At 35.3% G+C, this 19240-nt stretch overlaps 1 protein-coding gene across 7 annotated transcripts in view; it reads left to right on the top strand.

Moving 5' to 3' along the window:
* RP1 (RP1 axonemal microtubule associated) overlaps positions 1–19240 on the top strand; it is a 184016-nt gene that overhangs the window by 117277 nt on the left and 47499 nt on the right. For 6 of the 7 annotated variants that reach the window (XM_071554517.1, XM_071554516.1, XM_071554518.1 and 3 more), the window contains 7 exons: positions 2834–2985; positions 5644–5722; positions 7294–7425; positions 7887–8068; positions 9070–9156; positions 13153–13285; positions 14358–14497. In XM_071554517.1, coding sequence (XP_071410618.1) covers positions 2834–2985; positions 5644–5722; positions 7294–7425; positions 7887–8068; positions 9070–9156; positions 13153–13285; positions 14358–14497 — 905 coding nt within the window. Of the gene's footprint in view, positions 1–2833; positions 2986–5643; positions 5723–7293; positions 7426–7886; positions 8069–9069; positions 9206–13152; positions 13286–14357; positions 14498–19240 lie in introns of those variants that run through there. The other variant, XM_071554521.1, reaches the window with a different exon arrangement.

Genomic DNA, 19240 nt, shown 5'->3' with positions numbered 1-19240 from the left:
TAACGTGTATTTCAGTGCTCTCTGGCTTGTACTTCTGATTGTGAAACTGAAAGTGCTTCTTAGTTTCCCCTTGGTTTCATGTGTGTCTGAAGCACCACTTGCCCTTTCTAGGTTCCAGGTAGGTAAAAGCAGTGTAATAAGACTGGAAGACTTTCTCCAGCATGTAAATGTCACATAGTCTAGATGTTGCCTATGTTTTACTGCTCCAGTGATGAAGGTTGTGGGAGTTGGGGCTGATAGTCTGTGGTAGTCAAAGATAGCTCAGTACTAGTAAAATTTGGATTTTAAGGCTGCTCCCTCCCTCAAAAAAAAAAATCGGTCTTGGTGCTTGTTCAGGAGATAACATAAGCATTCTGGAATACATTCTTGGTACTTGTGCATTGCTCATTACCTGCATCCCAAATGTGACTTTGCATATTACAGAGGATAAAAATGTTTTCCTCCTTATTAAAAATATTAAAAGATGTGTTTTACAAACCTGGGGTACTGCAAGAAAATAGTTTTATTTTTCTTAAGCTGAAGAAATGGTGTTTGCGGTTGAAAGCAGATGAACATCTAGACCGGCTAAGTTTAGACTCCTAATTTCTAGTGTTCATGTCTGGAATATATGGGAACCCATCCTAAATGGTTTTACAGCACCTGTCTTTCCCTGCTGATTACATAAGGATCTCACCAAAGTTAGATTCCTAAATTGACAGCACCAGCTCATTGCACAAATGAACCTATTACACAAATGAACATTCTATACAAATGAGATTTATTATAATTTAAATAAGAACACATAACACCAGAAGGAAAAAACCCAACCAACAAACAAATAAACAAGGCCCCAAATCTCTTAGTTTTTCCTGGGCTCCTTGTTAAAATGATGCAAACAACAATGAGAATGTGACCTGCTTCTGTTTAAGTGCTCCTTGTTCCTTGTTTCCATGATAAACTCAGGGGATAAAATAGGTAATTAAAAAAGTTAATATAGGAGTTTTCCATGAGGTTTCTGTGGTATTAATGCAATATTGTCTCATCTACATCCCTTCCCTATGTATTGTATGGGAAAAAGGCAAGCATGCAGAAACTTATAGAGGCCATAACTGTCTCTTCCAGTCACTATACTATGACCACAGCTGAGAAAATCAGGAATGCTTTTCCTTAAACTCAAAGTTCATTTAGATGGCCCGGATTTATGGGTTATTTTATAGTAAATGGAACGTTCTTTGGAGTCTGATACAAAATGTGAGGAGGCTTTTCTATGTATGTGTTAAAGCTGATCTTTAAAGCATTTTAATATTATTTCTGTTTCACATTAACATACTTTAACTCAAGATCATTGTGATAGTATTACTGTCTGACTAGTGATAAAAATAAAGAGAAGGAAGGAAGCAAGGAAGGAAGGGTTGAAGAAAGGGAGGAAAGGGGAAGTGAGGAAAAGAGAAGGAAGGGAAAGGAAGGAAAGGGGAAGGAAGGAAAGGGGAAGGAAGGAAAGGGGAAGGAAGGAAAGGGAAGGAAGGAAAGGGAAGGAAGGAAAGGGAAGGAAGGAAAGGGAAGGAAGGAAAGGGAAGGAAGGAAAGGGAAGGAAGGAAAGGGAAGGAAGGAAAGGGAAGGAAGGAAAGGGAAGGAAGGAAAGGGAAGGAAGGAAAGGGAAGGAAGGAAAGGGAAGGAAGGAAAGGGAAGGAAGGAAAGGGAAGGAAGGAAAGGGAAGGAAGGAAAGGGAAGGAAGGAAAGGGAAGGAAGGAAAGGGAAGGAAGGAAAGGGAAGGAAGGAAAGGGAAGGAAGGAAAGGGAAGGAAGGAAAGGGAAGGAAGGAAAGGGAAGGAAGGAAAGGGAAGGAAGGAAAGGGAAGGAAGGAAAGGGAAGGAAGGAAAGGGAAGGAAGGAAAGGGAAGGAAGGAAAGGGAAGGAAGGAAAGGGAAGGAAGGAAAGGGAAGGAAGGAAAGGGAAGGAAGGAAAGGGAAGGAAGGAAAGGGAAGGAAGGAAAGGGAAGGAAGGAAAGGGAAGGAAGGAAAGGGAAGGAAGGAAAGGGAAGGAAGGAAAGGGAAGGAAGGAAAGGGAAGGAAGGAAAGGGAAGGAAGGAAAGGGAAGGAAGGAAAGGGAAGGAAGGAAAGGGAAGGAAGGAAAGGGAAGGAAGGAAAGGGAAGGAAGGAAAGGGAAGGAAGGAAGGAAGGAAGGAAGGAAGGAAGGAAGGAAGGAAGGAAGGAAGGAAGGAAGGAAGGAAGGAAGGAAGGAAGGAAGGAAGGAAGGAAGGAAGGAAGGAAGGAAGGAAGGAAGGAAGGAAGGAAGGAAGGAAGGAAGGAAGGAAGGAAGGAAGGAAGGAAGGAAGGAAGGAAGGAAGGAAGGAAGGAAGGAAGGAAGGAAGGAAGGAAGGAAGGAAGGAAAGGGAAGGAAGGAAGGAAGGAAGGAAGGAAGGAAAGGGAAAGGAAGGAATATAAGTAAATAGTCTTAGAAAGAAGAACTCAGACTTTCCAAAGAGAATATAAACATGATATTTTTCTTAGAAAGGAATTTCTAACCTTAGGGTGGAGGGAACAGTACACAGGAGATCCTGTGCCCCCAACTGCAACCAGCAGTGCTGATTTTCTGGGAGTGGTGTTGGAGGAAAACAGAACTGTATTCTACATAATGCCATACAGGTAGATGTGCATCAGGAATGTGTTTTGGTTATGTATGTCACCAGGACCGAAGAAACCTCTACTCTTTATTTTGTGGTGCAGTATGGGATTAGAATGAAATTTGCAATGTTTCCTACCAGGAATTGGTACATAATGCAAGTGTCAGGGGAGAAGAAAAGGAGTATTTTCTCCTGCTGACTTTTTGGGGTTTTATGTCTATTTTTTTCTGTAGTTGTGGAATACATAATCCATTTGCACACGGGAGACTCGAAGAAAGCAGATGCCACTGGCGAGGCTTATCTTCGAATACAAGCAGAAAAAAGTGACTCAGGGAAACGATGGCTTAACTCAAAAAACAGCCTCATCACTTTTGCAAGAGGGCAGGTAAAACAATGTAACTGAATCTGTGTGTCTTTTGGTTAAAACTTTACAGAAACCCTTTTATGGACAGAGTATCAAAAATACTAATCTTTTCTAATCCCCATAGACATAATTTTCTCTTGTAAATTATCTCCATACGTGACATTGTTTTTAAGAATCTTCTGCTTTGTGCATCAGTAAAACAGTTACATTGATGAAGTAATTATGAGTTGGACTAAAGGTTCTCTAAGAGTTCCGTTTCAATACTAGAGACTTTTAAGGCCAGGGAGGCATCACTGCTTTGCTAAAATATGCCTGATTGGTAGAACTGCTATCATTTCTGTTAGGATATTTTGCACTTGTAACCAGTCAATCTAAAGTAATCTATGACCTTTTCTTGTTAACTTTTCTGAACACTGTCAGTGTTTCAAGCAAGTCTTATTTTTTCATGTTTCAAATTTATCCACCCAATTATTGCTTATAAACCAGATAAACATATTGTTGCTTTTTGAGGTTAAATGGCTTTTCCTAGAAGAGTAATTCCTGGAGTAGTTACTAGCATAAAAGAAAACTAACTAAAACAAATTTTATATCAAAAGGAAATATCTATTTCAGATCAAAAGGATATATCTAGCTGATACTTTACTATACTCTACAGTCTGTTTTGAATTTAAGCTTGGAAGATTTGTGGGAAGTACATAAAAATCTTCTTTTGGGGAGAGCAGGAGAGAGTATTTCGCTATTGCCAGCCAATCCAAAGTGTTTTCTTCTCTGGTGCATAAATCTAGAGGGATATGCCCCTGATATGCTTCATTTATTCTTTATAAATTTGCTGTTTATTTTATCTGCTTCTCTAATTATCTTCAAAGATTCTGAAAGATATAATATTTTTGTACGAAAACAAGACCAACCCTTAGTCATTATGTCCTCTGTCTTCCTCTATTTTCTTTCTCCATTCTGGAAGAGAATATATGTGTTCAATGTCATGTTCATCAAGAACTGATCAAACTCATAGCTCAGACTTCACAAGAAAAATCTGAAAATAATGATAACAGAATAGTAGGGCTTCATCTTGCTTGAAGGAGTAATGTAGGAACAGTTATAGATGACTCTTTTTGATGATATAGATAAGTCCTATATAGTATGTCTTAAATGTAGTACCTAAGAGATACAATGGGCAAAGTATCAGTACAGATTGAATGAGGGTCTTATTCTGGTTTCTTTCAAAACGCTGAACTTTCCTGACCTTTTAAAAAATTCTTTATTTTTTAACAATGTGTTACATTTTCTTGAACAATAAAACTTCTATAGAAAAATATGTGAACAATAGCACTTGGCTTCTGTGAATTCTCACTTTTTTGAGAAATGCAACTCATCTGCAAATTCACAAGGATTTTTCTATATAATGCAGATTCTGTGTCTATTTTTGAATGGGCTTGTTCAAGAACATAAATCCTTCCTCTGAAATCCTAAAGGGCTTTTCTATATCCTGGGCTATAACACCCTAATCTTCTGCTTATAGAAAAGATTTCAAGTAACAATTGTTTGGATTCGTTCTGTCACAGTTTTCTTTACTCCAGTTTTCCCTCCAATGACTAATGCTCTGTTCTTAGTAATTCCTCTTTCTTTCTACATGATTGTTATCATTAATATGAACTCACAGATAGTGTGAATTTTGGGGACCATACAACTATGGGAACAATAAAGTGTTTTACTGTTTGTTTTCAAACTAGTCTGCATTGTTGTATTCAACTTGCATTTTCAACTCAACTTTCCAAGACAACTGCTTCTGTTTACAGCAGGATAGCTCATGAAATCACACAAAATAAGACTGTTACGGAGATTTACTTTCACAGCTGGTTTCCCAGAAGAGTAGATGAATGCAAGTCCCATTTCTCCAGCCCTAGGTCAAAAGAGCCAAAAAATACACTCTTTAGTAATGTGTGTTTCCAGCATCAATGTGCATAGCTACGTGAGTTTTCCCACTGATTATGAATATGACTCTGCAAAGAAGTAGATGAACATGTTTATGCAAGAAGATGAATACATTATAAAGATTTACAGTAGGGAAAAGAGGAAAGATTTCATGAAGTCTATTAATCATTCAGGTCTGTTTTATGTATAAATTTGACCTATTACAGAGATGATTTCAATGAGAAACCTTATCACAATAGCATAGTGGTTGAAACCTTCACAAATACCATTCACTTCATCCCCATTTACATGCCTAATTCCCCCTAAATTAACTGTGAATTTTAGTGAAAATGAAATTGCTTCAGATTTTCAGAATTATTAGACACTTCTTATTCACCAGTTTCACTAGGAATTAGGTTTCACATCAAAATAACTTTCAACACTCTAGTAATTGATCTGATTTGGTTATTTCAGTCCATGAAAGTACTAGAAATGAACACTTTATTGCTACTGTGTGTATCTGATGTTTCAAAAATAAATTCCTATTGAATACAGCAGCATTCTGAAACTCATAATTCATAGTGTTAGCTGGAGCAGAGAAGATCAGTTACAGCATGTAATGTTTAATTATGAACTCAAAGGCAATGAAAAGCCATAAATGAGTTAAATTTGCTTCTACTGAGATACAAAACAATGACCAGACACACAAGGCTAAACTGAGAAATATTCAAATGCAGACAAATGATTTTTATTATTTTCATATTGCAGGTGGATGTTTTCAAAATTAAGTCAGTATACCTTGGAAAGTTGAATCAAGTTCTTCTTGGATTTAAAAGTCTAAAAAAAGGTCAGCAATTTTTTGAGTTAATGTCAGGTAATAATAATGTAAATTATCAGGTTTAGGAGATCCTAGAAGTTCATAAGTGCCTTAAATTTAATATTAAAAATCACAAGTTTTGGGTTTTGTTTTTGGTTTTTTTTGTTTATTTGGGTTTTTTTGTTTTTTAAGTTCTAGAAAATATGAATTTGTTCCCAATTTCCTGCTGTTCACTATTTCTGTTTGATTATATATGTCAAGTATCCAGATCCAGCTTGGTTTTACTAATCAGTGCAAATAATTCCTAGGAAACCTTGTGAAAATGTAAAATGGCAAAATTCTATGTGAAACTTTTCTCCATAGTTACTATGTTTTAAGACATACAGTCAGCATACAGTCAGGGGGGTTTATTCAGGAATCAATATGACATCATGCTTTTGCAAATTTGTGGTCTTTGTCTTCCTCTCCATTTTTACATAATGGATAATTTAAAAAAATACATATTTTCAGGACTAAATGCTTCTAGATAGATAAGAATGTAAAATTAGTTCGTTAGATTGGGAAGTGAAAAAGAGAAGAAAGGCTGTTCTGGTCTCATAACTTTTTTCTTCTAGTCCATGCATATTTTTTAAGGAATACTGTGTATGCGAGGCTGAGTGGCAGATAAAAATCCAGCATTTTTCCTCATCCTCCTTCCAACTCCACAGCAGCTGTTAGAGATAAAGAAAATTGCTTATTTTTTAAAAATGAATAGCAACAGCAAGGAGAGTCATGAATTGGTATTTTATACAATCCTTTGGTTACAATTTTGGCCCATTGTTTTTTAAAGGCAACAGAACAGAGAATCTACAGATATTCTACTTCTGCAGAGATAATGTTGAAAATGGAGATAAGATCCTCCTGAAGTACGATAAACCAAGTCTCTTGCTTTTTCATGATTTTTTTAAAAAAACGAGATTATAAACTGACTATGTATTTTAGACTCAGAAAAACTAATTGGGAGACTATTTCCCATGTATTTCCTAGATGGTAACTTTAAAACTTTCATTACCTTCATCAAGACTTGAAGTCTAACCAAGTTTACTCAGAGGTCTGACTCTTCAAATGCTTTGTTTACAAGGAATCAACACAAAGATCTTTAACCTGAAGTTAGTGCCTTATTAGTGTGGAATGTCACTACAATGTTGTGTGTTGTGTGAGTTTTCTGATGGCTAATGTAGAAATCCCGATTCTTTTCACTTTAGGATGTTGATAATGTGATTTCCTGTGGGGTACTTCCTGTATCTAAAGATCTCATGAAACCTTTTTATATTTTGGGATGGTTGAAATTCATTACAAGAAGTCTATCCCTGTGTTTAATTTCACAAGATCTGTAAAAACACAAAGACTTCACTTTCTTAAATATTTTGGAATGTAGTGGAACAGAAAAAAGCATAGGCACACACAACTCAAATATATTTTCAGAAGTCTTATTTCCTTAAGAAGTTTGTAAAAACCCCACACCATTGATTTACCAAAGATAGAAACTTATGACTGGGTTCACAGAATGTTTTGTTGCTTAAAAGGTATAAATTAACAATTTGCTGTTTATTTTCAATAAGATAAATGGTTCCTGGAAAAAATTGTTATAAAAGAAGTCTTCTACCCTTTTGCTGCTTATGTTTTCGTTCACAATGACTGGATCAATAAACGTTCCAAGAAGGATTTTGTAGAAGTGGCAATTCCACTCAAAGGTAATTCTAACAGAAATGTCCTTCATTTGCATAAATCACTACTGTTTGGCAGAGCAGAATGCAACTGGTATAAGGCTACTTCACACTGTAGGCAGAACTGAGCTTTGATACCTCAAAGATGAGGGACATGCACCTGTACCAAAGTGAATCATGTATTTTGAAAACAAGGAGGAAGAAATTATGCCTGGGATGGAAGATACAGAAATGGCAGTATTGAAAGAATCTTTTCTGGCAGTTGTTTCCTGGCCACTGCAGGAGTGTGAGATAGATTTGTGTAGTAGATGACCTGGTTTTCTACCCCTCCACAGAACTAACATGTATAATGAGGAGTTTGCATCTTTATTGCTTGACTTGCCTGTGCTAGATCCAGCACAACCAGGCAATATAATATTGTATCTTTTGGTTTATGCTGCGTTATAACTTAGGCACAAGTTCTGAATATACATTTGTTTTTATTGCAGAAACATCTGTGACATCCCTTCTTATGAAAAATTTTGAAATGAAAAGCAGAGGACGATGGCAAACATGGGTGCACTGTACGCAAGTGCCAGAACTTTTACCTGACATTCAGGTTGTTGCATTTGGAAGAAAAGGGAAATCCCCTGCACAGAAAGTTCAAAATCTAAGTGATAATCCTTTTATGGTTGGTTTCTTTTTTTATTTCACAAAGGTCTTACCAAATAGTTTCACTAAAATAAAAATTGTAGCCAATGTGTATGAAGTTGTGGGGAATGATTTTTTTGGTCAGTGTTAATGTTTATACCTCCATGTCTCAAATAAATAGAGCTTGGAGAACTTCTTTTTTGTGGGCTAATACATATGACTTAGTAAATCTCTTTTGAGCAAATGCCAGATTTGATGTGAAAACCTCATTAACTTGGAGTTAAGACTAGTAGGCCTTAACAGTAAGGCAATCAGTGATGAAGCTGTTCATACTTCCTTTACATTCTGCTTCTCAAACCTCAACTAATCTGTTTTCACTACTTAGAAGCTGTGTCTCTTTGTAATGAGCTTGTGCCTGAGCAAATACCAATTTCATAGTTTGCATACAAAGTTAATAGCAGCTTCTGGACAGGTGTATGAACCTTGGTCACTCCTTTCAAAAGGTTTTTATTCTTAAACATGGGGAAAAAACCCTCATTACCCATCTTTTGCAGAACAGCTACATAAACATCTCTTGCTTAATTGATGCAAGATGAAAAGATACAAGTAGCAGCATATGACAGAACTTATGGAACCAACCAGCCTTTCTTTTGAGCATTGGAATAACTGAGAACAGAATCATCAAATAACCAGGAATAAGAATCATCCTGAGTTCAAAATTTCAGTTCCAGTTTAAGACTGAAGATGTGATGGAGAGGATGTAGACAAAAAAACCAGGAAAAAATAATGTGAATTTGGCTTGAAAATACAGAACCAGTCATGTGTTTTCTTGCTTTTGGTGTATTGGCCTCTTCAGTCAATTCTCAAAGTTAAAAGTAAACATAAATTATGAGACAAACATGAGTCCAAATTAACTTGCAATCTTAATAGGTCTTCCTCACCCTAACATTAGTATCATTGACTAGTGCTTTTAACTATTGTATTTATCTTTTTACCTGACTTTGAAGAGTCAATGTTTAGTTAATTTTTTTTTCCTAACAGTTGACTGTTGGTAATATTGGAGATATAACAAAAGTTTCCTTTGTGTTATCTGGTCCATCCCTGAGAAGAGGAATTAACATTCACAAGGTATTCCAAATACAGTACATCTAAACTTGCAATATTCTTCAACATACCAGTAAGTAACTTTTGTTGAAAGACAGATGGTTAGCTTCACTTTGTGTCACAGTAGCAGAGGCAGGCATCTCTAGCCTCCGTTGCATGGTACCTCCAGATGACTGCCTGCAGCTTCCAGATCTCTTTGTGTGTACATATACCTTGTTTGCATCTACTGAAGTGCATGTAGCTGTAGCTATTCACTGATGTGCAGACCCATTCTGCATAGCTAATTGTTAAAGTAAACTAAAAATAAACAGTGGAGAGAAAGGACTTCACCAACAAGCTTATGAAGTTTATAGTGAAGACCTTTTATTACCCAAAGCACACAGTTTATACAGGGTTAGGACTACAGCTTATTGACTAAAAGAGTTACACACTACCACGCCAGATACTTCAATTGGTTAAAACCTATCTCTCACAAGTCCCATGTTTATATTAGTTCATCCTGGATGTTTTCGTGCCCTTGCAGAGTCCTGTGAATTCCTACTATGTGAATTCTTGGGGAGTAAACCACCTCCCTACCAGCCAGCAGCAGCTGAGCTCCTTGATGCTTCTGGCTGATAGCTAAGTCTCACAGGGTTTTCCTATAGATCTGAATTGCTCACTTTTGATTTTACTGTAACAACAAATTGTGACATGGAAGGCAGTGTTTTCTGCTGATGTTAGGAAATGTTAATCCCTGTATGGAAATACTGACGGTCTCCAGACACAGAGCAACCTACATTTGGAAGCCAATTAAGTTAATAGTTTAGTATTTATTCTTTACAATTTGGTCATCAGTGGGCCTTAAATATCTGATTGTAGTTTAATATGTATTTAAGAACTCTCATAAAAAGGAATGGAGAAAGGAATTAATGCTGTCAATCTTACAATACAACTAGAATTTAAAAGTATAGCTAAAATTTAAGCTTGAAGGTTAATTCAAAGAAACATTGTGTCAATGAGTTCTACCTATAGGCAAGGCAAAAAACGATTGTGAACATAGTGTTGAATTATTCTGAAGTCAGTAGAACAATATTTTCCTGAACTGAGCCACAGAGTACTGTGAATGTACTGTATGTATTTGAAAGATTAAAGGTGATTCCTTAAATGCATAAACACTCCAGAAACTGTTCTGATGGGAAATGCTAGAAACAGCTGCATTCCAGATTAATATGTGAATGGGTTTGTGGTACTCAAAGGAACAATAAGGCCTACTTTATAAGATCCTCTGTAGATAGAGGAGGAGTTTATCCTGCTCGTATTTTCTCCCCAGATTTGTTCTGTGTCAGCTAATTTTATAATCTCAGTTTAGGCTACAAGAATGGAAAGAATAGGTAATAAAATATCTCAATTTAAATATGCATCTCCAAGCCATTTGATAAAACATTCCAAAAATATGTGAACACTACCTTTAGTAGTTGTATGATTGTGTAATGTAAGATTTCAGCCTCGAGACCTGGTGGCTCAAAACATGGCAGAAAATTCATAAATGTAATAGTTTGCTTTCTGTGTTCTTTTCCATGATAACTTTCTGAAAAATGTTAAGTTACTTAATAATTGGTTTGTTAGTAGCTATAAATTGATACAATCTACAAGAATTTAGTAGGCTGCTATAGACCTATGTAGTCTCTTCTAGTGGTGTGCACATTCAATCCACAATATAAGTCACAATAAGATATATTGCCTGTGCCATTGGCATGCTGATAACATCCAATACTAATTTATTAGTCTATTCATAAATTATTTATTCATGGAAGCATAATTTCAAATGTAATGAGTCAGTTTCACTCTATTAGGACTCTTATAGTGCAATAAAAAACCAGAGATGTTATGTAGAAACAGAAAGACTACAAGAAGCAGTCAGTATGTGTAAACTCACTATTGATCAGTGGTCAGATCCAGTCCCAGTGGAAAATAATTTCCTTCCTTGATTTTTTCTGAAGTGAAAAAAGTAATATCCAAAGTTTCAGAAATTTCTCTGAAACACAGATTACAGATGAAACTAGGCTAAAAAGGAGACAAAATTCCTACGTTCCTTTGCCACTTGCTGTTTTCTCTATTTTGCTATTACAGAAGTACTTCAGAGTGCCAGAGTTTTTCTGCAGGAAACTCTTCTGCACACTTATGTGTGCACAATTATATAACCTTGGCTAAAATGATGTTTTTTCTGTAACTTTTGAAAATTTATGTACTGTAGAATGAGAAATTTTTGTTGCGCAAAAATAGTTTATAGCCCTTTCCAAAATGAAATGCAAAACCATTTTTCACTTTTGTATAGAATAGAGAAATACTCTGTGAATTGGAAATAATGTTCACATTTATATATAATCTTACAACTAACAAGAATTTATCAGCTACATTTCAATTTAAGGCCAAACTCTGCTTAAATTTGCACACCTCTTTTTTATCACTAGTTTCATCAGGTTGTCTGCCTGCATATGCAGGTAATCCTTAGTGCAATTTTAGTAAAAATAGGAGTTTGTGATATGTATTGATATTTAGTTAGAGTTGTATACATTGATAGAAGTTAGGGAGAATATTTTTGTATTAGAGTAAATTATACATATAGTTTCAGAAAATTCAGTTATTGCAAGTGCAAAAAATGGGCTGTGTTTTTAGTGGAATTTAATACTATCTAAGCAAAACAACCATTTATTCAATTAATTAATGCTTTAATTCTGGAAAATGTCATAGGAAATTGTTTACTTTCATCAGGAAGTCCTGTGACTGATCTTGTGAATCACTGGACACAATGCATAAGCATAATAAAAAATACTTGGTTGTAACATTTCTATGAACTCAAGGACAAGACAGTCTGACAAAATTTTTAAGAGCAAGCCTGTTAAATTCAGGATAATTTAAATAATATCATTCAATTATATAAATATTTATGCATTTCAAAGTTTGTATTTGAAATCTACGTGATGAAATCTGCACTCAGGATTTCCAAACTCTGATATGTGAATTCTGTACAATTAGTACAAAATTTTGCTCTTGCAGTTGGTGTCAGTAGTGGTATGAAGTCACCTCAGTAGTTTTGGGAATTCCTGCCTAAGAATTTCATCTACTTATTGTTTTGATGAAATGAAGTTTTTGTTTTATTTTGTTTTGTTTTAAATGTCTTGGATTTACTATTTCTGTACAAAGAGATTCTAAAGGCTGATGAAACCATTCCTTCAACCTTGCAGTCACTAACTTTGTTTATGTTCAATACTGCTTGTAATAGTTACCAGAAATGTTTCTTCATATACTTGATAGATTTTCAGTATGTGTTTTATAACCTGACCTTGGATAGAGTTCATGATCTGAGTTGCCCTCCTGTGAATCTGATTTCCACACTGAACATCTCAGTAGCTAGGACGTGTGGGGTCCTAGGGCTGTGCTTCCTCAGTTGGCTTGGAGGTTCTCAGTCTACAAACTTGGAACCCAATTTGTTCAGTCTCCAATGAGTATTTAAAGCCAAGTGGAATGAAACTGGACTTAGGTCTTGCACCTTCTGTTGAAATTCATTCTTCAAATAACTTATTTCCATAGGGAGCCCTGCAGACCACTGGACACCTAATTTCTGCCAGCTTTAGAAATCATGGCTGAGATCTCGCAAGTCTTATTTAAATAAATAAAAAGTAGCAAAGCAAATGATTTTGCAAAATGGGCATATGCTATTAAGATTGATGTAACTGTATTCATTCCTTTGCCATTGTGAAATTGCAAGGGCATACGGGTCAATTTAATGTCTCCTTCATCAGTTGTCTACAAATGGGTCCTATGCTTGTGTTGATATGCAGTGAAGGATACACCTATAAACACCAAGCTGCAGAATTAGCAGCTTGCAGCAACTGCTGTAACTCTTATGCAGAATCAGGTAGCTTTTATAAAGTTGGTGCAGGAGTTAGCAATAGAAAGAAATGTCAGTTTCTATTGGGATAGAAATAAGAAATTAAATAATTCAAATAAATTAATTTCTTTCTCTGATCCTGTCTGCAGCTTCGGCTAAAAGACCTGGATACTAAACAAGAGTTGGGCTTCTATACTGAAGTCCCATGTCTCTTTGGAGAAGATGGATCTGACACTGTAACAGAGCTAGCAGCAGTCAGGCCAGACCAGCCACCACTCAGGGGTATGCTGCTGAAATAAAAATAAATGCATGAGTGAATGCACGCACATACCTAAAAAGTCTGAAAAATGCACAAAGCTGAATTAACATATTTCCATTGCATTTTTTAGAAAATGACTGATTTACACTTGGTGAGGGACCAAATCACAGATTTAAAAAAAAAAAAAAGCAGGTGCAAAGTCATAATGGCATGAATCACAAAGAGAAAATGGAATCTTTTTTGAGGTTTCCTCAAGCGCCATTTCTGCCTCAGAAGCCCTATTCAATTTCATCATTATGTTTAAAATATGATAACATCTTCCTTTGTTCTGATTACCTTTTATAAAATATTTAGAAAAGAATTCTCATTTATTATACTCTATGAACAGAAGACTTAGTTAAAATATTTAAAAGTTTTTGCACATAATATCTAACTGAAGGCTAGACTGCAAATGGAAATACATCTAGCGAGTCTGTTATAACATTTAATTCTTCACAGAACCCATAAAATTGTTCCTCTGTCATGTTGCCTCAAGGAATATGTACGATATAACTCATCAGCCAGAAGCCATGGCAATCCATCCTTTGTGGTGAAGAATAATAATAACAATGCATATTTGTATAAAATGTGAGATTAAAACACACTTCAGCTGATCCAGAACAAAAAGTGGATTTAATTTCTTATGTCTGTGGTTTTTCCCTTGGTAAAATAGACTGGACAATCCTAATTCAATTTAATACCATGAATTCCTACAAAAACTCCAGGCTTTTTACAATGCCTGAAAAAATCAGTGTGATTCTTTCAGATGATTTCAGTGACCACTGGATAAGCGTTCAGAGCTAGGATATCTTTAGTGCAAGCATGGATTGTTGCATTGATGCATAAAGGACATTTCGTCTCTAATGCTCTACTGTGTGCTATGAGGTAGCAAGGAAACTATAAGAAATTCAGAAAACAGATGTCAACTCCTGTAACTTAATTCCTTGGTCTTGAAATTAATCTTTTACCAAACCCAAATTTGTTTACAATGCTTGATAATTACAGTGCTAATAGTCAGCCTTGGTAATGTCTTGTGTCTCTGATTTTTCATGGCAGAAGTCCTTTATTTGATCAGTATTCATACAGGAACATTGCCTGCATCAGGGACCGATGCAGATGTATTTATTACAGTATTTGGAGAGCAGGGAGATTCCTGTAAAAGGCGACTAAGGCACTCAAATTTTGAAAGAGGACAGGTTAGTACTAAATTATTTTCCTTACATGTTTGTTTGATGTATTTTATTTTTTTTCCAATACCATATTTCTTTTTAATTATGAAATACAAGCATTGATGTTGCACTCTGGTAACCTATGGAAAGAATGTGTTGCTTACTAAGTATAGACATTTTACCTGATTTAGCATTACAGTTTTAGAATACTTAATGTACCAAGAAATTTAAAACCTGCAAACCATCAGTAACTGTTCTTACAGTCTGGAACTAAATCCAATGATAGATAAAATTCTGTGGCTTGATTTTCAGCTCTTTGTGAATCTGGTATAAAAATAGTAGGCCTATTTCTTGTGACTGCTCCTTTAAAATGTATTTTTAAAAAAGATTTGTTCAGCCAGAGTTGAAAGAACAATTTTAAATGTGTTAGCTACTATATGTTAATGAATCCATTTATATATAGAATTGCAAACAGGTAAAGTTGCTCATAAACATAGTTATCTGCTCAAGATAAATCCAAAGAGAGATTTTCTTGTCAACATTTGCTGATTACCATATTAATGGTTACATCTATATAACATATTCACACATACCCTGGACTCAGACCAGGTATGATTAGGTAGGATTTAAAGACACCTTTCAATTGATCAGTTTATCCTGTACAATAAAGCAGGATGCTCTATATTTATTTCATACCATTTCTTGTGCTCTCTCATAGCTGATATGCCATGTCTTTCCTAGGCAACATATTCCACTGCTTTCCTAGCCTTGCCCTTAACAACTCTTCCTTCACTTGCTTTATGATATCAAAATATATTCTTGAGCTTAGAAACTTGGAAACCAACCATAGCATCACTGTGTTCCAGAGTCACTGATATCTTTCCTTCTGTGAATTTGTATAGACTCTTTTTTAGAAATGTGATAAGCATCCACAATCTTCTGTGACAGTATAACTGTACTTGATTTGCAACCTATGCAAAATTAAACTTTGACATACTAGTTTAATCTCATTTCATGTCTTTTATTGGAAGACAGTGAATACTTTCTTCCATGTCACCTTCTCTTTGCTTGTCTCCTGCTTTTATAGACCTCTGTCTGCTGCTCACTTGTGTTGTCGATGTGTTGTTCCTTGCGTAGAATGTTTCTTTAATCATCCAACTTAGACATTCCTATATGTTGTTCTGACTCTTCAATATTACATTTGCAACCTTCCTAAAAATTTGCCCTCACCTCCTCTGCTTCTCTTTTTACTTATTTATGTAATGTCTATTAGCTTAGGTACAATCTTCAGATAACTGTTGCTCTAAGTGGACTCCATGATATAATGTATGAAACACTCCCAGGCAGAACATTTATATTCATTTCTAAGCTCAGTCACTAGTTTACCTGATGACCTGAATGTATGATTTTACCTTCCTTGTATACCTTATTTTGCACTATAAAATGAAAATTACCAATAGTTTCAACAAGAATGAAAAGAGGTAAGCATATAGATATATATTTCAATGAAGTTTAATTACATTTTCATTTACTACTGAGGAAATGAAATATATCTTTAAAAAAATGCTTAATATCTTCTTTCCATAGCAATAACCTATTGCTAGATGATTCATAGCAGTATTTAGTGTCCTGGTGTCCAGTGAAATTACTTTATATTGGGAGATATTTAATAATTCAGCCATAGTCTTCCCATCTTCCCACCTAAAGTATTTAGACATGTTTTTCTTTTCCTTTTCTTACAATTTCTTGCAAACTTTTTTTTTTGTAAGATGTTATTTTTGCAGAATCCTGCTGTCCTAGTCTAAACTGGGCTATAAAAATATACAAAGAGATATCTGATGTTGATTTTCAGGATAATTAAAAACACAGGTTAACCCTTGGCATTTTTGAGGGCAAATTATTAGAGGCAATTAGAAGAGTTGGTAAAAGACATAAAGGCACAAATTCAGTGACATAATCTGGAAAAGAGGTCTAAAAAGAAATCCTTTACATGGCACTTGCAAGTTGGACATTAATACAGAGTCAGTGATGCGACTGTTGTGTTAAGGAATTCAGAGCCACTGTGTTGAGTGTTTTCCCAAGCAGATCCTTTATTTTAAGGGAGCAGTTTTTGTGCTGTGGAAAGTGAGTGTTCTTCAGCTGAGGTATTTTTTTGTATTCATGTTCTTCATTGTGTGATAGCTTCTTCAGAAAGGGTTGAGCAGTGAGATGACAAAATATTCCAATGATACTAAGCTATTTAAGGTAATATGAAAGTTGGTGGCAGAGATTGTAGAATAACCTCATGTAGAGTGAATGGATAATAAAATGGCAGATTAAATTTATTGTAGCTAAATGAAAAGCAGTGGCTGTGAGGGGGAAAACCCCTTAAATTTGCATGCAAAATGATGGGCTCTGAAACAGTAAAATGACCTTACCATTAGGAGAGCTTTGCAAGAGTGTCAGACCACTGCTCAGTAGAAGCAAAACAAAAGGAAAACAGAAGAGATAAAACATATAGAAATTATTAGAAAAAGTTAAAAAATAGTCACTTCAAGGCAGAAAATACAGTTAAGCCTCCAAGTAAGTTCTCTGGTGCAGATGCATAATAGCTGCTTTGTTTTGTTCTGATTCACTTGTCTTAAAAAGTGCAAGAATGTCAAGTGATATGAAACATCTTCCATACAAGGAACAATGAAGCAAACAAGTAGTACTGTTTGGCCTGGAAAACAGACAATGAGAGGAAGGATGAGGGAGATAAGAAATATAAAATGGCATAGAGAATCTGAGTATTTCTATTTTCTCATGAAATACAAGAGCTTTCATTGATACTTGCAGGTGGCAAATTCAAAACAAACAGAGGTGACTTTTTATGCAGTGTGTAATTAATGCATTTTATTTTCTGGAAGAAGACATTGCAGATGATAAAATCCATATTGATGCAAAAAGCCACTGCAGATTGTCATGGAAGACAACTTTCCACCAAGAGTTGTTAAGTACAAAGATGCAATCTCTGACGCAGGCAATATCTGAAACATACATTGCTAATGCCTGAGAGGCTTTCTATTCAAGAAGCATCACTATATACTTGCCCTGTTTGTCAACTCTTCCCAAGAAGCCTGTTACTGGTAGCTGTTGGCAACACGATATTGAACTAGATGGATCTGCAATCTAAAATGCTACTACCAGTCTTACATTCTTTTTACATAGAAGTACATAAATAAAAAAGTTGGAATGAGGTTTTAGTGTGAGTATCTAAGAATAGAAGGTGAAAGACAGGAACATAAAGGGCAAGCTGTCTTGAGAGACAAGATTATGTCAGCAACACCCCTGGAAAATATGGAATGAACAGGAAAAGAAAAAAAAGTTAAGGAAACTTGAGACTTGAAAAAAAAATATCTCTCTTAACTGATAAAGGAGATGAATATAGGGAAAAGCTAGGAACACAGAAAATTGCAACAACGTGTAAGAAAACAATGTAAAATGGGTTTGCAAAATTGTTTAAAATGCTTTTGGCTTTCATTAATTATACTTTCAGTAGTGTGTTTAATGGAGTTCCAAATGTCTTTATACTGAAAGGAAAAAAAGAAATGCAATGACATCAACCATTCTTGCTAATGCTGAGGGAGTAGGCAATTTAATGTACTATTATGAGAATTCATTGATAACAATGGACGATTATGACCACTGTTGTCTAATGAATGTTAATTATTATCACAAAGAATGAAACTAATGATAGGTCTTTTTCTCAGAGTTCACTGTTAAGGAACGTGAATATTATCAATACAGGCTATTTCCTCTAAGTCAAGGGTCATGTAGACTGACAAGAAAATTATATTTGTCTTGAACTACAAAGAGTAAAATTAAAAAGCAATGAATACTCTCAAAAACTTATTTGCAAGATGTTCCTCACATCTAGGTCCTATTTTGGTCTACATATACTTTAAATGCAGGGGTCTAACTTGCCATGGTAACTATTTGAGAAGATTATGGATATAACAAGGTAAGAATGCTGGAAGTCCTAAGGCTGTGATAGAGATAATAATTGATGTTTTCTTTTTCTGATCACATTGTAGAGAATAGTCTGAGACACAAAGTAGAATAGATCAGCTGACATAATTCTTTCTGAAAATCATCTCTTCCTTTGTTTGTGATCCTCATGCTTTTTCCTGCCTAGTGGCAAATTGGCTGGCAACAAATAAAAATTATAGCGTATGTTTCTACTATCCATCTGGGTTTTTTTAATGTCACCCACACACATGCCCATGTATCTACCCACCCACTCATATTATCTCTCACACAGACCACATTCATTCTCTCACTCACATAATTTATTCATCCCAACATGCACTAGTGCAGTTGCCATTTAGCTTTTGTTTATTGGTAGCTGTAGCAATATTTAACCAGATGTCTATTTACATCCGAAGAGCACATCAATTCTTGCCTGTATGCGTGCACAGCCTTAGTTATAGTTTCTAATGCCAGTATCTTCCTTTGTTTGCACAGTCATCAACAGTGTCAGTATTTCTGTTCAGAGTTGAATAATACGGAGTTTCCCGTTTGAAAAATAGGATGTCTTAGAATATAAAATGCTTTGAAATATTTAAAAATAAAATACCTTATCTAAACCAAAATTTAATTTACCAGGTCTCTCCTGATACTTGAAGCACTGCCTTTATTTCAGTTATGAGGGATTGGGTTTAACTTTAGTTTTCATGAGATTTCTGTAAGTTATTCATCAGGAGTTTTTTTCTACCCAAAAGTCTGGGATGTTTTTCATAATAAAGCCTG

The sequence above is a fragment of the Pithys albifrons genome, chromosome 4 (assembly GCF_047495875.1).
Source record: "Pithys albifrons albifrons isolate INPA30051 chromosome 4, PitAlb_v1, whole genome shotgun sequence".
Classification (NCBI taxonomy): domain Eukaryota; kingdom Metazoa; phylum Chordata; class Aves; order Passeriformes; family Thamnophilidae; genus Pithys; species Pithys albifrons.
This window is presented reverse-complemented; position numbering and strand designations above follow the sequence as displayed.